The following is an 18476-nucleotide window of genomic DNA, read 5'->3' as shown; positions in this document are numbered from 1 at the left end:
TGTACAGATAGTGTGCTTTCTGTTAATATGGTTTATATATTTTTTTTAAAATTCCTAACTCAACCAAATAATTATTTCTTCGTATGTGTGCAATTTTAATTCTAACACCTTGCCACTTATTTAATTTAGTTTTGTTTAGAGACACAGCGCAGACACAGGCCCTTCGGCCCACCAAGTCCGCACCAACCAGCAATCCCCGCACATTAACACTACACACTAAGGACGAATTTTACATTTATAAACAAGCCAATTAACCTACAAACCTATACGTCTTTGGAGTGTGGGAGGAAACCAAAGTTGTCAGAGAAAACCCATGCGGGTCACGGGGAGAACGTACAAACTTCGTACAGACAAGCACCCGCAGCCAGCATTGAACCTGGGTCCCTGGCGTTGTAAGGCAGCAACTCTACTGCTGCGCCCATTTGCTTTGTACTTCAGCAAACAATAGGATTAGAAATTGTCTGGTACTGTGAAACTTTGATCTGGTTGTATAGTTGAACGACTTGAGCGATTATTGATAGTATGACCGTTTGCTAAATTAAATTTCTTGTTGTTTTCAGGAGTTCAGCAAAAGCTATCCTCAGGAGCTGCCACGCAGCCCACAGAGTTTAAGTGATACAGGCTACTCATCTGATGGCATATCAAGCTCCCAAAGTGAGATCACAACTTTGCTGCACCATGAGGGGCAAAAACTTAATGAATCTGGCCACACACAACACAGTCCAACGAGCCCTTCAGAATTTACCAAGTTAGAGAGCACCATGCGGCCATTGCTGGAATCGCAAAATGTTCGAGATCGTGCGAAAGGAGGACGGACTGTTCCCGATTCAAGTGAAACACAAATACATCATGATAGGCTACAGTCACTTCCAGTTACACCAGAGTGTTATAGTTCAGATGAAGAACTTGAAGATATACAAGAGGAGGATGAAGATACTTTGGAATGGGAAAACCAAAGGGAGCGAAGAGAAAGTCTAGAATCGCTTGATGAGTTTGGCAGGAAACTGCAGCATGACTACACTCAGAGAGGCAGTGAAAGTGCAAAACCACCTCCCCAAGCTCATCCCGCAAAGGCAGGTGCAGAGTTAACAGATGAGGAGTTTATGCGAAGGCAGCTCTTGGAAATGAGTGCAGAAGAGGACAACTTGGAAGATGAGGACTTGGGCTGTCATACAGAACATGTCAGTATGAAAAAGAGTCAAAAACCTAAGTCAGAATCCAAGAAACAAAGTATTTCAAAGAGACATCAGAAACTTAATGCAAGCAGCAGTTGTGAAGGAACAACAATGAAAAATTATGGGCAAGAAGAAAGCCAGTCATGGCAAGAACAGAAGGAACACGATGATACCCATGCAGAATCTATAAACCACACAGAAGACTCAGTGGGGGAACCAGCTGGTTTACGGCGTTTTAAGACTATTGATCTGAACACCACAAATATCTATACAAGTAGAAGTATTGAAGTTTGCAATGAAGCAGATCTTAATACTGACAGAGAACCTGAACTTGAGATGGAAAGTTTAACAGGGTCACCAGATGAAAAGTCTAAGGGTGAATATTCATCCACATTGCCTGCCTCAACACCTACATTATCATCGGGCACGTCCCCTACCTCTGTCTCTTCGCTTGAGGAAGATAGTGATAGTAGTCCAAGTCGAAGGCATAGACTCGAGGAAGTTAAACAGCAGAGAAAGGCAAGACATCGTTCACATGGGCCTCTGTTGCCAACCATTGAGGACTCTTCTGAGGAAGAAGAACTACGGGAAGAAGAAGAGCTTCTTCGAGAACAGGAGAAAATGCGTGAAGTAGAACAGCACCGTATCAGAAGCACAGCAAGGAAGGCAAAGCGCGATAAAGAAGAATTGAGGGCACAAAGAAGGCGTGAAAGATCCAAAACACCACCAAGTAACCTTTCTCCCATTGAGGATGCTTCTCCCACAGAGGAGTTGCGTCAAGCTGCAGAAATGGAAGAACTTCATCGTTCAAGCTGCTCTGAGTATTCACCAACCATGGATTCTGAAGCTGAAGGTTTTGAAATAACAACCTGTAGGTTGTACAAGTCAGGTAGTGAATACAACCTTCCTTCATTTATGTCCTTGTATTCTCCAACGGAAAAATCATCAAATTCTGCAGCAAATCAAAAACAATTGAAAAGCGCAGAGGAAGCATATGAGGAAATGATGAAAAAGGCTGAAATGCTAAAGTCACAGCAACCAACACCAGACACGTCTTATAGCAGCACTTATCAGTCAGATGATTACATTGAGAATAATTACAAATACCAATCATCAGATAAGTCCAATTACTCAAACAGTGAGGTGCCATTACCCCAGTCAACCTTACAAACAGAGCCTCAGAAAGCAGAAGTACATGAGAACACATCAAAGACTGGAGCACAAACTCCCATATTGTCCCATTCACCATCACTTGACCTTCGCCTTCAGCAACAAAATGCCCAACTGCAAAATCTTGAGCGGTCTTACCAGGAAAGAAAACTTCTTGATGCACAAAGTGCTTATCTTGAACTAGCAAAGCAAACAGATGCACTCCTTACACCAGGAACAAGTCCCACGCAGTCATCTGCCCCAATTTCTTTTATAACATCCAACAGTAATAGAGGCATCCCTGATGTTCGGGTAACTCGGTACTTCACCAGAGACATGCAGGAACAAAGCCATACTGCAAAACCCATGGGATCAAATGTTAACAATTCACAAATAGCTACGGCTTCTTACACAACGTACAATAAAAGATCAGCTGTGACAGTGGCCACTGCAGTTGTGGGTCTGTCCTCCAGTAGTGCAGGGTCTATAGATCGATCTGCAGGATACAGTCAAATAAGACCATCAGATCCTGGAATGTCAGCACATTACAATACTCAAAGTAATAATACTTCTGGGGCTAAGAAATTCAGTGAATCATATGGGTTGTCAAGCACTGATGGGACATCCACACAGACAACTGAGAACTTTTTCAAAAGTTCCAGTTCAGAAGGACCTATTTCCCCTTCTTCTGTACAGAGATCTATCTCTCGAACAAACATGTTGACAAGTCCTATGACAGGTAGTAAATCAACTGCAGAATTTTCAACGCAGACTTCAAATAGCAGAGCTTTGTCATCTTCCAGCATGGGCATGGCTTCAACACCATCCACAGTGATGGCACAAGGAACTCAGACTTCAGTGAGGTCACCCCGCCTCACCAGGCAAATATCCTCTCCTGATTCCACATTCATGGTCATTACTTTGGCATCAAACGTTTCGTCCTCATCCCAGCCATTAACTGTTAATTCAGCTACTTCACCCAGCACCTCACCTACGAGGCTGAGTCGGCAGCAAACCCTACAGGGCTGGACGCAGCCGATGATTGCTTCATCACATCAGCAGATGCAGATGCAAATGCAGTCCATGTACAGCAAGACTTCACAAGGTGATCGAGTATCTATAATTCAGCCATTGCAGAGAGGGCAAATATCATCGGTTATCACCGCTTCTAATATGGTTGGCCCAGGTTTAGAAAATACTTCCTTAAATGAAGTTTCAAGGACATCTAGCTCAGTTGTAGATCTTCGAACAGCTATTAAATCACCTCCTGTTATAATAACAGATCATGGCATGGATTTGACATCCTTGGCTACAGAAAGTAGGAAATACTCGCTTGAATCAGACCAACCTACTTGTCGTCAATCCACTACTGTGCAGCCACTAATCATGAATCTTAATTTGCAGGAACATCCACATATAAGCACAACTGCTACAACAAGCATGGGGATAACAATAACGTCATCAATGGTAATTTCCCAGACAAAAGTACCGAAGATATATGGTGATCCTTTCCAGAATCGTATGGACCTAGGTCATGGTACAGCAAAAGCAATTTGTCTCATGCAAACAAAACAGTTAGAATCAATAGTTCAACCCCCTACTGGTATAGAGAGTGGAAGCAACATTGATATGGCAACTGTTATGGCAAGGTCAGATCTAGACAGTCAAATCCAACCACATTTTGCTAGATTCAACTTGGCTAATCAAATGACTCCGGTGCGTAAAGTTGACATTTTAGTGAATCAGAACAACATCAATAATGCCATAAATATTAGTGCCATTCCTAAGACATTACCTCAAGACAGTGCTTTTATTGCCTCACAGGTAAACAAAGAAGCATCTCTGGAATTAAAGCCATCTGCTCCCCTAGCCAACGTGCATGCAGTGAAAATACATGATACACTGGTGCAACTGGACAACACTGCAGCTGGCACTGTCACAAAGTTGATAAAAGATGATCACCCGTCCAATGTAATAGATTTGGCAGGACCAAAACCAGAAGGGGCTGTTTGTTGTGACGTTGTGTATAAATTTCCTTTTGCTGATAGCTGCACAGGTTCATTTAACCAAGGCTCCCAAGTCCCAGAGCAAGCAACATATGAACCACAACAAAGTCACAGGAAAACTGCTCATCAGTACTATGACAACAGAATTCAGGAACCTGTTGATAGTTACCACTATAAAGAACCCATGGCTGCTTACAAGGATGGTCTTAACTTGTATGAAGAGCACAAAACATTTCCTATGGTATTCTCTGGGCGACTGCATTCATCTATGTCGGACTCCAATCTGCTGGAGTCCAGCATTAATTACAATTTATTAAAAAACGAACCTCTTTATCACCCAACTGGAGGTGATACGGCTGTAGATCTGAGTACAATGAAACATCATTACGGTTTATCTTTCAATCAGGCAAGGGACTGGGCTCTTGGAATGCAGTATGGCTCTTTCACTGATCTTAGACAGCAGTCTGATATCCTCAGCCAACCCCCACCGATCAGAAGATATAGTTCAATGTCTAATATTAACTCAGATTATGGATATTCGATTCGCGATGATCTGTCAAATTTTCAGGAGGCTAATTTGGCCCATTACAGTGCGACCACTGCTCGGGAAATCAGCAGGATGTGTGCAGCTCTGAATTCCATGGACCATTATGGAAACCGGTACGCAAACAGTTCAGATTCTATGCAGTACGGGACACCTGATCCGAATGCACAATGTGATGGGCTTTCAAGAAGCAGTATGATGGTAAACCAACAAGGAATGTCTCCAGTAAAACAAAATCTGATGTATAATCCAACATTCTCTGATTCTCGGCGGCGCATTGCAGCTCGTGGCTTTGGCAGTGTGCCACATGCTGTACGCATGAGATCTATAAGGCAGATGTATCCTCCAACTGCATCTGTGAGAGCACCAGACGGCACGATTTACTCTACAATCAACACCCCAATTGCTTCCACTCTCCCTATTACAACGCAGCCATCATCTATCATGCGCCCTATGTTGAGAGGTATTTACAGACCCTATTTGCCTGGTAGTGTCGTAGCGGTGCCTTTAGCCAGGTTAACCAGACTTCCCCTTGTTGCACCAAGGATGCCTGCCACAACTTCCCCAATGTATCGGTATCTGCCTCCAAACAAATTTACAGGCATTTCTACAACCTCAGCAGGCGAAACACCAATCTATCTGGGAAAGCCTAGTACAGATCCCACAGCTAATGTTAAAACTGCAGGTATGAATGCCACTCAAAATGTACCAAGTCAAACCATGCAAAGGCCTGAACAAAGTGATATTGCTCAACAACAAAGTGCTTTGGCTTCTATGGCCCAGAAATTTAACGCTGAGGCTAATCAGTCTAAACAGCAATCAGACTTAGGAATCTTGCAGCAGCAGCAACAACTCCAGCAACAGCTGCAGCAGCATCAGCAACTGCAGCAACAATTCCAGCAACAATTGCAGCTTCAGCAGCAGCAACTGCATCAGCAGCAGCAGGTTCAGCACCACCAACAGCCAGCGCAGCAGCACCAACAGCCAGTGCAACAGCAAATGCAGCAGCAGCAGCAACAGCCAGAGCAGCAGCATCAGCAACAGCCAGTGCAGCAGCATCAGCAACAACCAGTGCAGCAGCATCAGCAACAGCCAGTGCAGCAGCATCAGCAACAGCCAGTGCAGCAGCATCAGCAACAGCCAGTGCAGCAGCATCAGCAACAGCCAGTGCAGCAACATCAGCAACAGCCAGTGCAGCAGCATCAGCAACAGCCAGTGCAGCAGCAACAGCCAGTGCAGCAGCATCAACAACAGCCAGTGCAGCAGCACCAACAGCCAGTGCAGCCGCATCAACAACCAGTGCAACAGCAAATGCAGCAGCATCAACAGCCAGTGCAGCAGCATCAACAACAGCCAGTGCAGCAGCACCAACAGCCAGTGCAGCCGCATCAACAGTCAGTGCAACAGCCAGTGCAGCAGCATCAACATCCAGTGCAGCAGCAGCAGCAACACCCAGTTCAACAGCAGCACCAACATCCAGTGCAGCAACAGCAAGACCCAGTGCAACAGCAGCAGCAGCAGCAAATGCAGCAGCATCAACAACAGCCAGTGCAGCAACTACACCAACCAGTGCAGCAGCTACAGCAACACCAAGTGCAGCAGCCTCAACAACAGCCAGTGCAACAGCAGCACCAACAGCAAGTGCAGCAGCAGCATCAACACACAGAGAAGAAGCAAAATCAAGAACAAGAACAGCATGAACACCAGAAAGAGCAGCAGCTACAAAAGCAGTTGCAGCAATTGTTGCAGCAACAACTGCATCAACAGAAGCAGCAAGAGGCTCAGCAGAGTGATGCTGCAAGGGTTGGTGCCAGTCGGAGGAAGCAGGAGGAAAAAGAGGAGGATCAACAGCGAAAGCAACAGCAAGATCACATTCTGTTCATTGAGCGGGAACGTGTGGAGCTGGAAAAGCTGAGGCACCAACGTCTGCAGGAAGAGCTGGAGCGCCAGCGGTTGGAGTTGCAGCGGCACCGGGAGAACGAGCAGATCATTGTGCAGCGTGAACTTCAGGAGCTGCAGACCATCAAGCAGCAGGTTCTACACCAGCAGCAGGAGGAGAGGCAGGCCCAGCTTGTTTTACAGAGGGAGCAGCTGACACAGCAGAGGCTGCAGCTGGAACAGATTCAACAGCTGCAGCAGCAACTCCACCAGCAGATGGAAGAGCAGAAGGTCCGAAATACCGTAAGTTTCCCCTCAGTCTGTGATTCATCTGGTAGAATCCACCCACACGGTATGACAGAGATGGCTATTGAGATGCAAAAAGCAATCCCACAAAGTGGACAGTACTGGCCTGTAAACCAAGGCTATGTAGAAGGTGCCTCCGTTCCCACAACTGGCCGAGAAACATATCTATCCCCACATCATAGAGTGATGATGGAGCCACCACACCGGTCTACTTCTGAACTTTCCCTTCGACCTGAAGAGCACTTGGAAAATAGAGGCATCAGGAAACGAAATTCAATGCCTAGATTGAATGCTTATGAGGGAAATGATTCATCATTGCGCGACCAGTTTGTTGTTAAGAAAATAGCAGACTGCAGTGTACAAACTGATGACGAAGAAGCAGAAGAAAGCTACTACATGTCTCGTCGGAGAAGAACTAAGCGGAGTGTGGATTGCAGTGTGCAAACGGATGACGAAGACAATGGAGAAGTGGAGCAACCTACTCGCAGGCGCCGCTCCAGATTCTCAAAGCACTCGGATTCAAGCACAGAAAGCAAACGAGAAATGCAAAAGGGGACGTCCAGTATTGCCATACAAACGGTCAGTGATTGCTCTGTACAAACAGATCCAAATGAGCTTGCACCAGTTTCACCTGCCATCCACATCACGCCTGATCCACGTGTGCAAATTGTGAGGTATATATCTGCTCCTGAGAAGACCCGCAAAGGAGAGAGTCTTGGTTGTCAGACTGAGCCTGACGCACAGCCACAGGGCATCGTTGGTCCTCACTTTGCAAGTTCTAACACTGTTAATCCCTACTCTACTAACATACAGATTGTAACACCCGGCCCACTGGATCAAGCCAATGTCAGGCAGCAGGGAATTATGATTGTCCCAAAGTTTGAGAAAAAGAAACCAGATCCTTTGGAAATAGGATATCAATGTCACCTTCCACCTGAACCTTTGCCTCAAGTGATTCGCCAGCCTCCTAAGTCTCCACAAGTGCTGTATTCTCCCGTGTCACCACTGTCTCCACATCGGCTTTTAGATGCATCCTTTACTTCTTGTGAGAAGGTAAATAAAGCCCACGTCACTCCACAGAAACATTTAACCACAGAGTCACCTAAACGACAACAAGGTCTGCCTCGGCCAATCAAGGTGATGCAGCGTTCCATGTCGGACCCAAAGCCTGTCAGCCCGACTTCAGAAGATTCTGGAAAACTGAGATTTTTTGTTCCTCATCAACAAGATCTATATGGCAGTCAGGTATGAAAGAGCAAGAGCATAGGCGGTGTAAGAGAGTCTATGCTTTGGAAAAAAAGATTTACAATTTATTAAACATATTTAAGGAATTGAAAAACCTGTGTTTTGTATCCAAGTTGGAATCTTTATGATGAAAATGTTGAATATAACAGGAATTCCCAAGTAATTTTGTTTTTTGTAGCCTGTGTGGAAATTATTGCAGGGCTGGAAGGTGCTCTTTGGAGTTCCCCTTTTGAGTAAACCCTGGAGTTTATAGTGTGCTATTTGATATCAGTAGAAATTGTGACCTGCCTTATCCAAACTTCCAGGTTAGAAAATTTAGTCAGGATACATCCAAGGTAAGGAAACATAAGGGTAAATAGACAGGAGAGATCAAAGTTATGGAAAAATGAAGGGTTAATAAGGATGAATAGCCAGAATTTAGTGGCAGGAACCCATGGCTAAAAGCAATGATCGAACATAGGAAGACTATCCTAATGTTGGAAGTGAGTTGCTTCGTCCAGCAATTGTTGAACTATCAAAGGCCCATGTTGTATCTTAAAGTACCTCAGCATATTGAAATTAATTTACTTTACTTTGGTTACTTCTGAATTAGACAATAGACAATAGACAATAGGTGCAGGAGTAGGCCATTCAGCCCTTCGAGCCAGCACCGCCATTCAATGCGATCATGGCTGATCACTCTCAATCAGTACCCCGTTCCTGCCTTCTCACCATACCCCCTCACTCCGCTATCCTTAAGAGCTCTATCCAGCTCTCTCTTGAAAGCATCCAACGAACTGGCCTCCACTGCCTTCTGAAGCAGAGAATTCCACACCTTCACCACTCTCTGACTGAAAAGGTTCTTCCTCATCTCCGTTCTAAATGGCCTACCCCTTATTCTTAAACTGTGGCCCCTTGTTCTGGACTCCCCCAACATTGGGAACATGTTTCCTGCCTCTAATGTGTCCAATCCCCTAATTATCTTATATGTTTCAATAAGATCCCCCCTCATCCTTCTAAATTCCAGTGTATAAATGATAATTGTTAATAATTGTGAAATCAAGTACAAAGGTGAATAATTGCATTGAGTAATTCTGTTATTTTCATTGGAAAATATCTTTAAAAACTAATTCTAAGATCCAAGCTATTTTCTTGTAAACCAGCATCTGCAGGTCCTTGTATCTAAGATCTCACCTGTAGTTTTGACCCTTGGTTTCCAGGACCAGAACTCAACTGATTTTGGAGTTTTCAAAGAACTCAATTCATTCTTAAACTCAAAGTAGAAGTTAAAATGTATCTTTCACTGGGAGTTGATGCCAATCTATTTTCCTTTATTTCTTGCAAGAATATTTTGTTTAATATCTTTTTCAATCTTATGAGGTGAGTGCTATATTGTGCTATGCTACAGTGCAAATGGGGATAGGCTTTGCAAAAGTCCACTAGTTTTTATTATTAAAAACAAGGCACAGAGTGCTGGAAAAACTCAGCGGGTCAGGCAGCATCCCTGAAGTACATGGATGATTCGGGTCAGGACCCTTCTGAAGAACTGAAGAAGGTCTGAAGAAGGGTCTTGTCCCAAAACGTCAACTGTCCATTATTTCTTGTCAGCCACAATGAATCACTTCTCTCTTTGTGCATTGAAGGTATGTTTGTTACAATTTGTACGTTATTTCTTTAAATGCTGACCATTGCTTGTGCACTTTCATGTCCTTCAATGTATTTTCCCAATCAATCATGACTCAAGAGTTTCCTTTGTTAAGATTTAAGATCCTAGTTTTTCAATAAACTACATTTACAAACTCAGTGTCAAATTCTATCATATTTTAGTCACTCCCAAATGCTCCTTGACAACAGAATAATCAATTAGGCCTTTCTCATTTCGCAACATGACATTCAAATTAGTCATTTCCCAAGTTGGTTCATAAATATGTTGATCTAGAATAATATCTCCTATATATTTTATGAATTTATTTTCCACCTTTTTACTGCAAATTTACTTTCTCCAGCTTAAGTATATCTTTCATGCTAACTGTATAACCCACCTTTTAGACACATCTTTAATTTCTAGAGCTTTGCCAATATTTTCACTGCTATATGGTGGCCTTTAAATGACCCCAACCAATGTTTTATGTCCTCTGCTATTTCTTAGTTTGACTCAAGCTGATACTGGTTCTTCATCATGATCTGTCAAACAAGATAATTTCTTGCCATGGCATTGATCTCCTCCCTTATATTTCGCCACTTCTTTTTGTTGTTTGCCTGCACTATAAAGATTGATTACCCTGAAGTATTTAGTTCTCAGCTTTGGTCCCCATGTAGCCACATTTCCATGAAGGTAATTAAATCATACTACTTACTTCAATGTCTCCGATCATCTGATTTTATGAATGCTCTGAGCAGTCATTGCAGCCATGCTCTGGTACCAAAAATGTTAATGTCCAACAACTAAATCTCTTGTATCAGTTATACTTCCAGCCACGTGGGTGTTATTCTTCATTCCTTTTGCATTTAACTTAATCAAGATTCTTTGATGTTAAAGACACACACCAATTTGTACCTCACCTCTGGAATTTAATGCTTTAGATTATGTTTGAACAAAGGTTGTACTGAGGTCTGGAGAAAAGTGGTCCTGGCAATGACCAGACTGATCATCAGGGAACTGATTAATGAGGAGCAAGCGGTGCTAGATTGTACTGTCAATACCACCTCTCTTCATTTGTTTGAAGATAGGTGAATAGGTGGTAAACGACCTGATGAGGCTTCTCCTGTTTTTTTATGGAATGAAAGTGTTGTGGAATGCTTTTAAATAGCCAATCGTTTGTTCTGTGGGACATAGAAACATAGAAAACATAGAAAATAGGTGCAGGAGGAGGCCATTTGGTCCTTTGAGCCAGTACCGCCATTCATTGTGATCATGGCTGATCATCCACAATCAATAACCTATGCCTGCCTTCTCCCCATATCCCTTGATTCCACTAGCCCCGAGAGCTCTATCTAACTCTCTTTTAAATTCATCCAGTGAATTGGCCTTCACTGCCTCCTGTGGCAGAGAATTCCACAAATTCGCAACTCTCTGGTTGAAAAAGTTTTATTTTTTTTTTTATTTTTTTTTAAAAATATTTTTATTAAAAGTACGGTAAATTACAATAATACAACAGATATATCTTAATACATTTTTTATACCGCTTCATTTTTTGAGCTTTAAGAAAAAGATAGAAGTAAAGAAGTAAAGAAAGAAAGTGCGCAAGAGTCGTGAAGTGCAAGAGAGTGTTGGGAAAAGAAAGCCCCTTGGAAAAGAAGTTAGAGAAGGAAGTAAAGTAAGAAAGTAGACCCTAGAAAAGAAAGAAAAAAAAAAAAAAAAAAGGGGTAGAAACAAAAAGTCAAAAAGTTTTTTCTCACAGTTTTAAATGGCCTTCCCATTATTCCTAGACTGTGGCCCCTGGCTCTGGACTCCCTCAACATTGGGAACATTTTTCCTGCATCTAACTTGTCCAGTCCTTTCATAATTTTATACGTCTCTATAAGATCCCCTCTCATCCTTCTAAACTCCAGTGAATACAAGCCCAGTCTTTCCAATCTTTCCTCATATGACAGTCCCGCCATCCCGAGGATTAACCTCGTGAACCTACGCTGCAATGCCTCAACAGCAAGGACGTCCTTCCGCAAATTAGGAGACCAAAACTGCACACAATACTCCAGATGTGCTCTCACCAGGGCCCTACACAACTGCGGAAGAACCTCTTTACCCCTATACTCAAATTCTCTCGGTATGAAGACCAACATGCCATTCGCTTTCTTCACTGCCTGCTGTACCTGCACGCTTACTTTCAGTGACTGGTGTACAAGGACACCCAGGTCTCGTTGCACTTCCCCTTTACCTAATCTGACACCATTGAGATAATAATCTGCCTCCTTGGTTTTGCCGCCAAAGTGCATAACCTCACATTTATCTACATTACACTTCATCTGCCATGCATCTGCCCACTCACTCAACCTGTCCAAGTCACCCTGCAACCTCCTAACATCTTCGCAGTTCACACTGCCACTCAGCTTTGTGTCATCTGCAAACTTGCTAGTGTTACTTCTAATTCCATCATCCAAATCATTAATATATATTGTAAATATTTGCGGTCCCAGCACCGAGCTTTGCGACACTCCACTCGCCACTGCCTGCCATTCTGAAAAGGACCGGTTTATTCTTACTCTTTGCTTCCTGTCTGCAAACCAATTCTCTATCCATGTCAATACCCTACCCCCAATAGCATGTGCTCTAATTTTGCCCACAAATCTCCTGTGTGGGACCTTATCAAAGGCTTTCTGAAAGTCCAGATACACTACATCCACTGGGTCTCCCTCATCCATTTTACTTGTTAAATCCTCACAAAATTCCAGAAGATTAGTCAAGCAGGATTTCCCCTTCATGAATCCATGCTGACTTGGACCAATCCTTTTACTGCTATCCAAATGTGCCGTTATTACCTCTTTAATAATTGACTCCAGCATCTCCCCACCACTGATGTCAGACTAACTGTTCTATAATTCCCCGTTTTCTCTCTTGAAAAGTGGGATAACATTAGCTACCCTCCAATCCACAGGAACTGATCCTGAATCTATAGAACATTGGAAAATGATCACCAATGCATCCACGATTTCTAGAGCCACCTCCTTGAATACTCTGGGATGCAGACCATCAGGCCCTGGGGATTTATCAGCCTTCAGTCCCATCAGAATACCCAATACTATTTCTCTCCTAATGCAAATTTCTTTCAGTTCCTCTGTCTCCCTAGATCCTCTTCCTCTAGTACATCTGGGAGATTGTTTGTGTCTTCCTTAGTGAAGACAGAACCGAAGTACCTGTTTAACTATTCTGCCATTTCCTTGTTGCCGATAATAATTTCACCTGTTTCTGCCTTCAAGGGACCCACATTTATCCTTACTAATCTTCTTCTCTTAACACACCCAAAGAAGCTTTTACTATCCTTCTTTATATGCTTGGCCAGCTTACCTTCGTACTTCATCTTTTCACCCCGTATTGCCCTTTTTATTAACTTCTGCTGTCCTTTGAAAATTTCCCAATCCTCTGGCTTCCCGATACTCTTTGCCATATTATGCATGTTTTCTTTTAGTTTTATTCCATTCCTAACTTCCCTTGTCAGCCACGGTTGCCTTTTGCTCCCCTTAGAATGTTTCTTCCTCTTTGGAATGAAATGATCCTGCATCTTCTGGATTATGCCCAGAAATTCCTGCCATTGATGTTCTACCGACATTCCTGCTAGGATTTTTTTCCAGTCGGCCTTGGCCAGCTCCTCTCTCATGCCTTCATAGTCCCCTTTGTTCAACTGCAACACTGACACTTCTGATTCAACCTTCTCCCTCTCAAATTGCAATATTAGTTGCAATTGATATTAGATGGATATTAGTGTTACAGATGTTCAGCCTCAGGCCCATCTTCTTATATATATTGCAATAAATGATTCAATGGTTTGGAATTCTTCCCCATTTCGCAGGTGCATTGCAGCTCAATTATAAAAGTTCAGGCCGCATTGGTTGTCGCTTGTAGTTGCCACAAGTCAAACAGTTTGTTATTAGTTATGAAGATTCACATGGGGATTTTATTGGAGGTGAAGTGCAGGGTTGTGGCTAGATGGATTGAGAAAAGTGTCTGAGCAATGATGCATCCACTCTTGATTCCGGTCATCACTGACATTAGTCCTGTTGGTTGGATCATCGAGTCATACAGCTCAGAATCAAGCCCTTTAGCCCAACATCCCCATGCCGACCAAGGTGCTTCATCAACCGTCATCCCACCTGCCTGCTTTTGCCTTGCATGATATGAAATATATGTAAAATGAAGATAAGTTGTGGGCTGATGAATTTGAGAAGAGTGTTCTATAGTTTCTCTCAGCTGATGGAGTCAAGGCTTTAACGAGGTTAAAGAAGATCTTACTTAATGGCTGGTGCTGCTCCCTTCATTTCCCTTGGAGATGTCAAACAGTGAAGTTGGGTTCAATGTGTCTTTCAATGGACAGAATGTGCATTCCAATGCAGGGAACAACTCTCCATCCAGTAGTGGGGAATTCTGATGATAACTTTCCATGTGGCAGACACCAGGGAGACACTTTCTGTAGTTACCAGAATGTGACTTGCCTCCTTTGTTGAAGGTGGTCATGATTATGGATCTCCAATTATATCCTCCTCTTCTGAAGAAGTCTGAAAAATGGTCTCGACCCAAAATTATATCCTCCTCTTCTGAAGAAGTCTGAAAAAGGGTCTCGACCTAAAACGTCACCCATTCCTTCTTTCCATAGATGCTGCCTGTCCCGCTGAGTTACTCCAGCTTTTTGTGTATATCCTCCTCTTTGCAGAAGTGAAATAACTTTCAAATCAAGGCTTTGCTTAACCAGGAACCCATATAGAGGTGAACGATGAGGGGAATTTTGTGCAAATATGGATATGGCACCCCTCATTTTGAATGACCTCGTGTTTCTAAAGAGCAGTGAGGAATGAATTGGAATTGTCCAGTCCAGTGGTAAAATAGCTTGCATGAGGTTTTCAGCTGAAATTGAAATGAGGCAGGGACAAGGTCTGATGTTGCAGAGGTTTTTAGAGAAACAGATGTCCTTGGCTGTGGAGAGGAAGGGTGGTTCAAACCTCAGTTTGGGAATACATTTTCTACCACGATTACAAGTTTTACGCCAGAGATGCAGTCAATAGCTAGGAATGGGGTTTGTGGCTAATACTAAGGATCAAGCAAGTGGTCTTATAGTTTTTGAACAATGTTGACAGGTGGAGGGTTGGAGGAAGAGGAACTTCCTCCATAATGCAGAGGTTGCAGGATCAATTTATTCCAAAGAGGCGGAAAGACTAAGAGACACCTGTGGCTGACAAGGGAAGTCAGGGACAGCATAAAAATTAAGGAGAGGAAGTATAACATGGCAAAGAAGAGTGGGAAGACAGAGGATTGGGACTCTTTTAAAGAGCAACAAAAGTTAACTAAAAAGGCAATACGGGGAGAAAAGATGAGGTGCGAGGGTAAACTAGCCAATAATATAAAGGAGGATAGCAAAAGTTTTTTTAGGTACGTGAAGAGGAAAAAAATAGTCAAGGCAAATTTGGGTCCCTTGAAGACAGAAACAGGGGAATTTATTATGGGGAACAAAGAAATGGCAGACGAGTTAAACCGTTACTTTGGATCTGTCTTCACTGAGGAAGATACACACAATCTCCCAAATGTTCTAGGGGTCGGAGAACCTAGGGTGATGGAGGAACTGAAGGAAATCCACATTAGGCAGGAAATGGTTTTGGGTAGACTGATGGGACTGAAGGCTGAAAAATCCCCAGGGCCTGATGGTCTGCATCCCAGGGTACTTAAGGAGGTGGCTCTAGAAATAGTGGAAGCATTGGAGATCATTTTTCAATGTTCTATAGATTCAGGATCAGTTCCGGTGGATTGGAGGATAGCAAATGTTACCCCACTTTTTAAGAAAGGAGGGAGAGAGAAAACGGGTAATTATAGACCAGTTAGTCTGACATCAGTGGTGGGGAAGATGCTGGAGTCAATTATAAAAGACGAAATTGCTGAGCATTTGGATAGCAGTAACGGGATCATTCCAAGTCAGCATGGATTTACGAAGGGGAAATCATGCTTGACAAATCTACTGGAATTTTTTGAGGATGTAACTAGGAAAATTGACAAGGGAGAGTCAGTGGATGTGGTGTACCTCGACTTTCAGAAAGCCTTCGACAAGGTCCCACACAGGAGATTAGTGGGCAAAATTAGGGCACATGGTATTGGGGGTAGGGTACTGACATGGATAGAAAATTGGTTGACAGACAGAAAGCAAAGAGTGGGGATAAATGGGTCCCTTTCGGAATGGGAGGCAGTGACCAGTGGGGTACCGCAAGGTTCGGTGCTGGGACCCCAGCTATTTACGATATACATTAATGACTTAGACGAAGGGATTAAAAGTACCATTAGCAAATTTGCAGATGATACTAAGCTGGGGGGTAGTGTGAATTGTGAGGAAGATGCAATAAGGCTGCAGGGTGACTTGGACAGGTTGTGTGAGTGGGCGGATACATGGCAGATGCAGTTTAATGTAGATAAGTGTGAGGTTATTCACTTTGGAAGTAAGAATAGAAAGGCAGATTATTATCTGAATGGTGTCAAGTTAGGAGGAGGGGGAGTTCAACGAGATCTGGTTGTCCTAGTGCATCAGTCCAATGAAAGGAAGCATGCAGGTACAGCAGGCAGTGAAGAAAGCCAATGGAATGTTGGCCTTCGTAACAAGAGGAGTTGAGTATAGGAGCAAAGAGGTCCTTCTACAGTTGTACCGGGCCCTGGTGAGACCGCACCTGGAGTACTGTGTGCAGTTTTGGTCTCCAAATTTGAGGAAGGATATTCTTGCTATGGAGGGCGTGCAGCGTAGGTTCACTAGGTTAATTCCCGGAATGGCGGGACTGTCGTATGTTGAAAGGCTGGAGCGATTGGGCTTGTATACACTGGAATTTAGAAGGATGAGGGGGGATCTTATTGAAACATATAAGATAGTTAGGGGATTGGACACATTAGAGGCAGGAAACATGTTCCCAATGTTGGGGGAGTCCAGAACAAGGGGCCACAGTTTAAGAATAAGGGGTAGGCCATTTAGAACGGAGATGAGGAAGAACTTTTTCAGTCAGAGAGTGGTGAAGGTGTGGAATTCTCTGCCTCAGAAGGCAGTGGAGGCCAGTTCGTTGGATGCTTTCAAGAGAGAGCTGGATAGAGCTCTTAAGGATAGCGGAGTGAGGGGGTATGGGGAGAAGGCAGGAACGGGGTACTGATTGAGAGTGATCAGCCATGATCGCATTGAATGGCGGTGCTGGCTCGAAGGGCTGAATGGCCTACTCCTGCACCTATTGTCTATTGTCTATTGTCTAACTCAGGGGATGGTGATGTGGAGTTAAGCGTCATCAGGTATTTGAGGCTATTGCTCTATTTTTATATGATTTACTGAGGCAGCAAGTAGATGAGAAGTCAAAGGGGCCCAAAGGTAAATCCAGGGAAGATATCACATGTAGTCAAGCCAGAGAAATAAGAGAAGCCACTGCATGTGATTCTGTGCTAATGTCTGTCGAAGTGAAAGTACAATTATGCAATTGCAGTTTTACTCAACTGCGCAACAGTGAAAAGGAGTGCATGAATCAGCTACATCAAAGGCTTGCAGACAAGACAGTCCAAGGAGAAATATATTACCGTTGTTGCAAAGGCATAGGGTGTCATTAGTAATTTTGATGAGAAGTGTTTGAGCACTGCATCAGTGGTGGAACCTGAGTCGGCATATTCAAACAAGAAGTGCTTTACTGATCTCTTCTGAGTTACAGTTGTAGAGAGACTTAAAATGTGCAGTGAATGAAGAAAACAAGTAAATTATTCATGTTTGCAGGATAGAAAGATAGACTCCAAACATCACTGCCGATTACCGTCTCATATATTCTGGCCTATAGATTTAGCTATGTTGATAGTGTGTCATTGGTGTTTTTCTTTAGGGTTTTCAAAGATACTAATTCACTATAACATGCCTGTTTGTATCTTTGGATTGGTGACAATAAAATGTTGCTCATGCTTAATGTATGACTCCCTTGTGGTTGCTGACTTGTTTAAAAATCTATTTGTTACAGTTGATGTATTGTTAGTTCTTTAAGTTAGGGGATGGCTAAATTTGTGGCAATTTCATCTGTAGAGTAAAAAAAAGTCAATTTGCAGGATTTAACCATACAATCCTGGTTGGCATTTCATGGATGTACTGACCTCACTCAGCACTCTTTTACAAAATAACCGTGGATCTTGCAGATGCCTTGATCAACATTGTATCTTTAACCAATAGCCCTCAAAGAGATTAACAAGCCAATCCATCCATGTTGTGGTTTATTGGATTGTGCTATGTGTAAACAGCAATACATGCACAATATGTCTCCCTTTTAGTTGTCTCAAAAGGTGGCACAGCTTTTTTGGTTTGCTACCTCATAGCTTCAATGTGCCTGGTTCAATCTGACCACCGTAGCTGTCTGTGTGGAGTCTGCATCTTCTCTATATGCCCACATGGATTTCCGGTTGATTCCCACATGCCAAAGATTCATGGACGGCTGGGTTAATGGACTGCTGCAAATTGACCCCTTTGTGTCAGTGAGTGGTAGAATCTGGGGAAGGACATG

General features: G+C 43.2%; 1 protein-coding gene across 7 annotated transcripts in view; it reads left to right on the top strand.

Annotated features, from left to right (window-relative positions):
• The window catches only part of bsnb (bassoon (presynaptic cytomatrix protein) b), a 299861-nt gene that overhangs the window by 151500 nt on the left and 129885 nt on the right, over window positions 1-18476 (top strand). For all 7 annotated transcript variants that reach the window (XM_078414467.1, XM_078414461.1, XM_078414463.1 and 4 more), the window contains exon 5: window positions 561-8303. In XM_078414467.1, the coding sequence (XP_078270593.1) occupies window positions 561-8303 (7743 nt within the window). The remainder of the gene's footprint in view (window positions 1-560; window positions 8304-18476) is intronic.

The sequence above is a fragment of the Rhinoraja longicauda genome, chromosome 17 (assembly GCF_053455715.1).
Source record: "Rhinoraja longicauda isolate Sanriku21f chromosome 17, sRhiLon1.1, whole genome shotgun sequence".
NCBI lineage: Eukaryota > Metazoa > Chordata > Chondrichthyes > Rajiformes > Arhynchobatidae > Rhinoraja > Rhinoraja longicauda.
The sequence above is the reverse complement of the archived record's forward strand: the minus strand, read 5'-3'. Positions and strand labels throughout refer to the sequence as shown.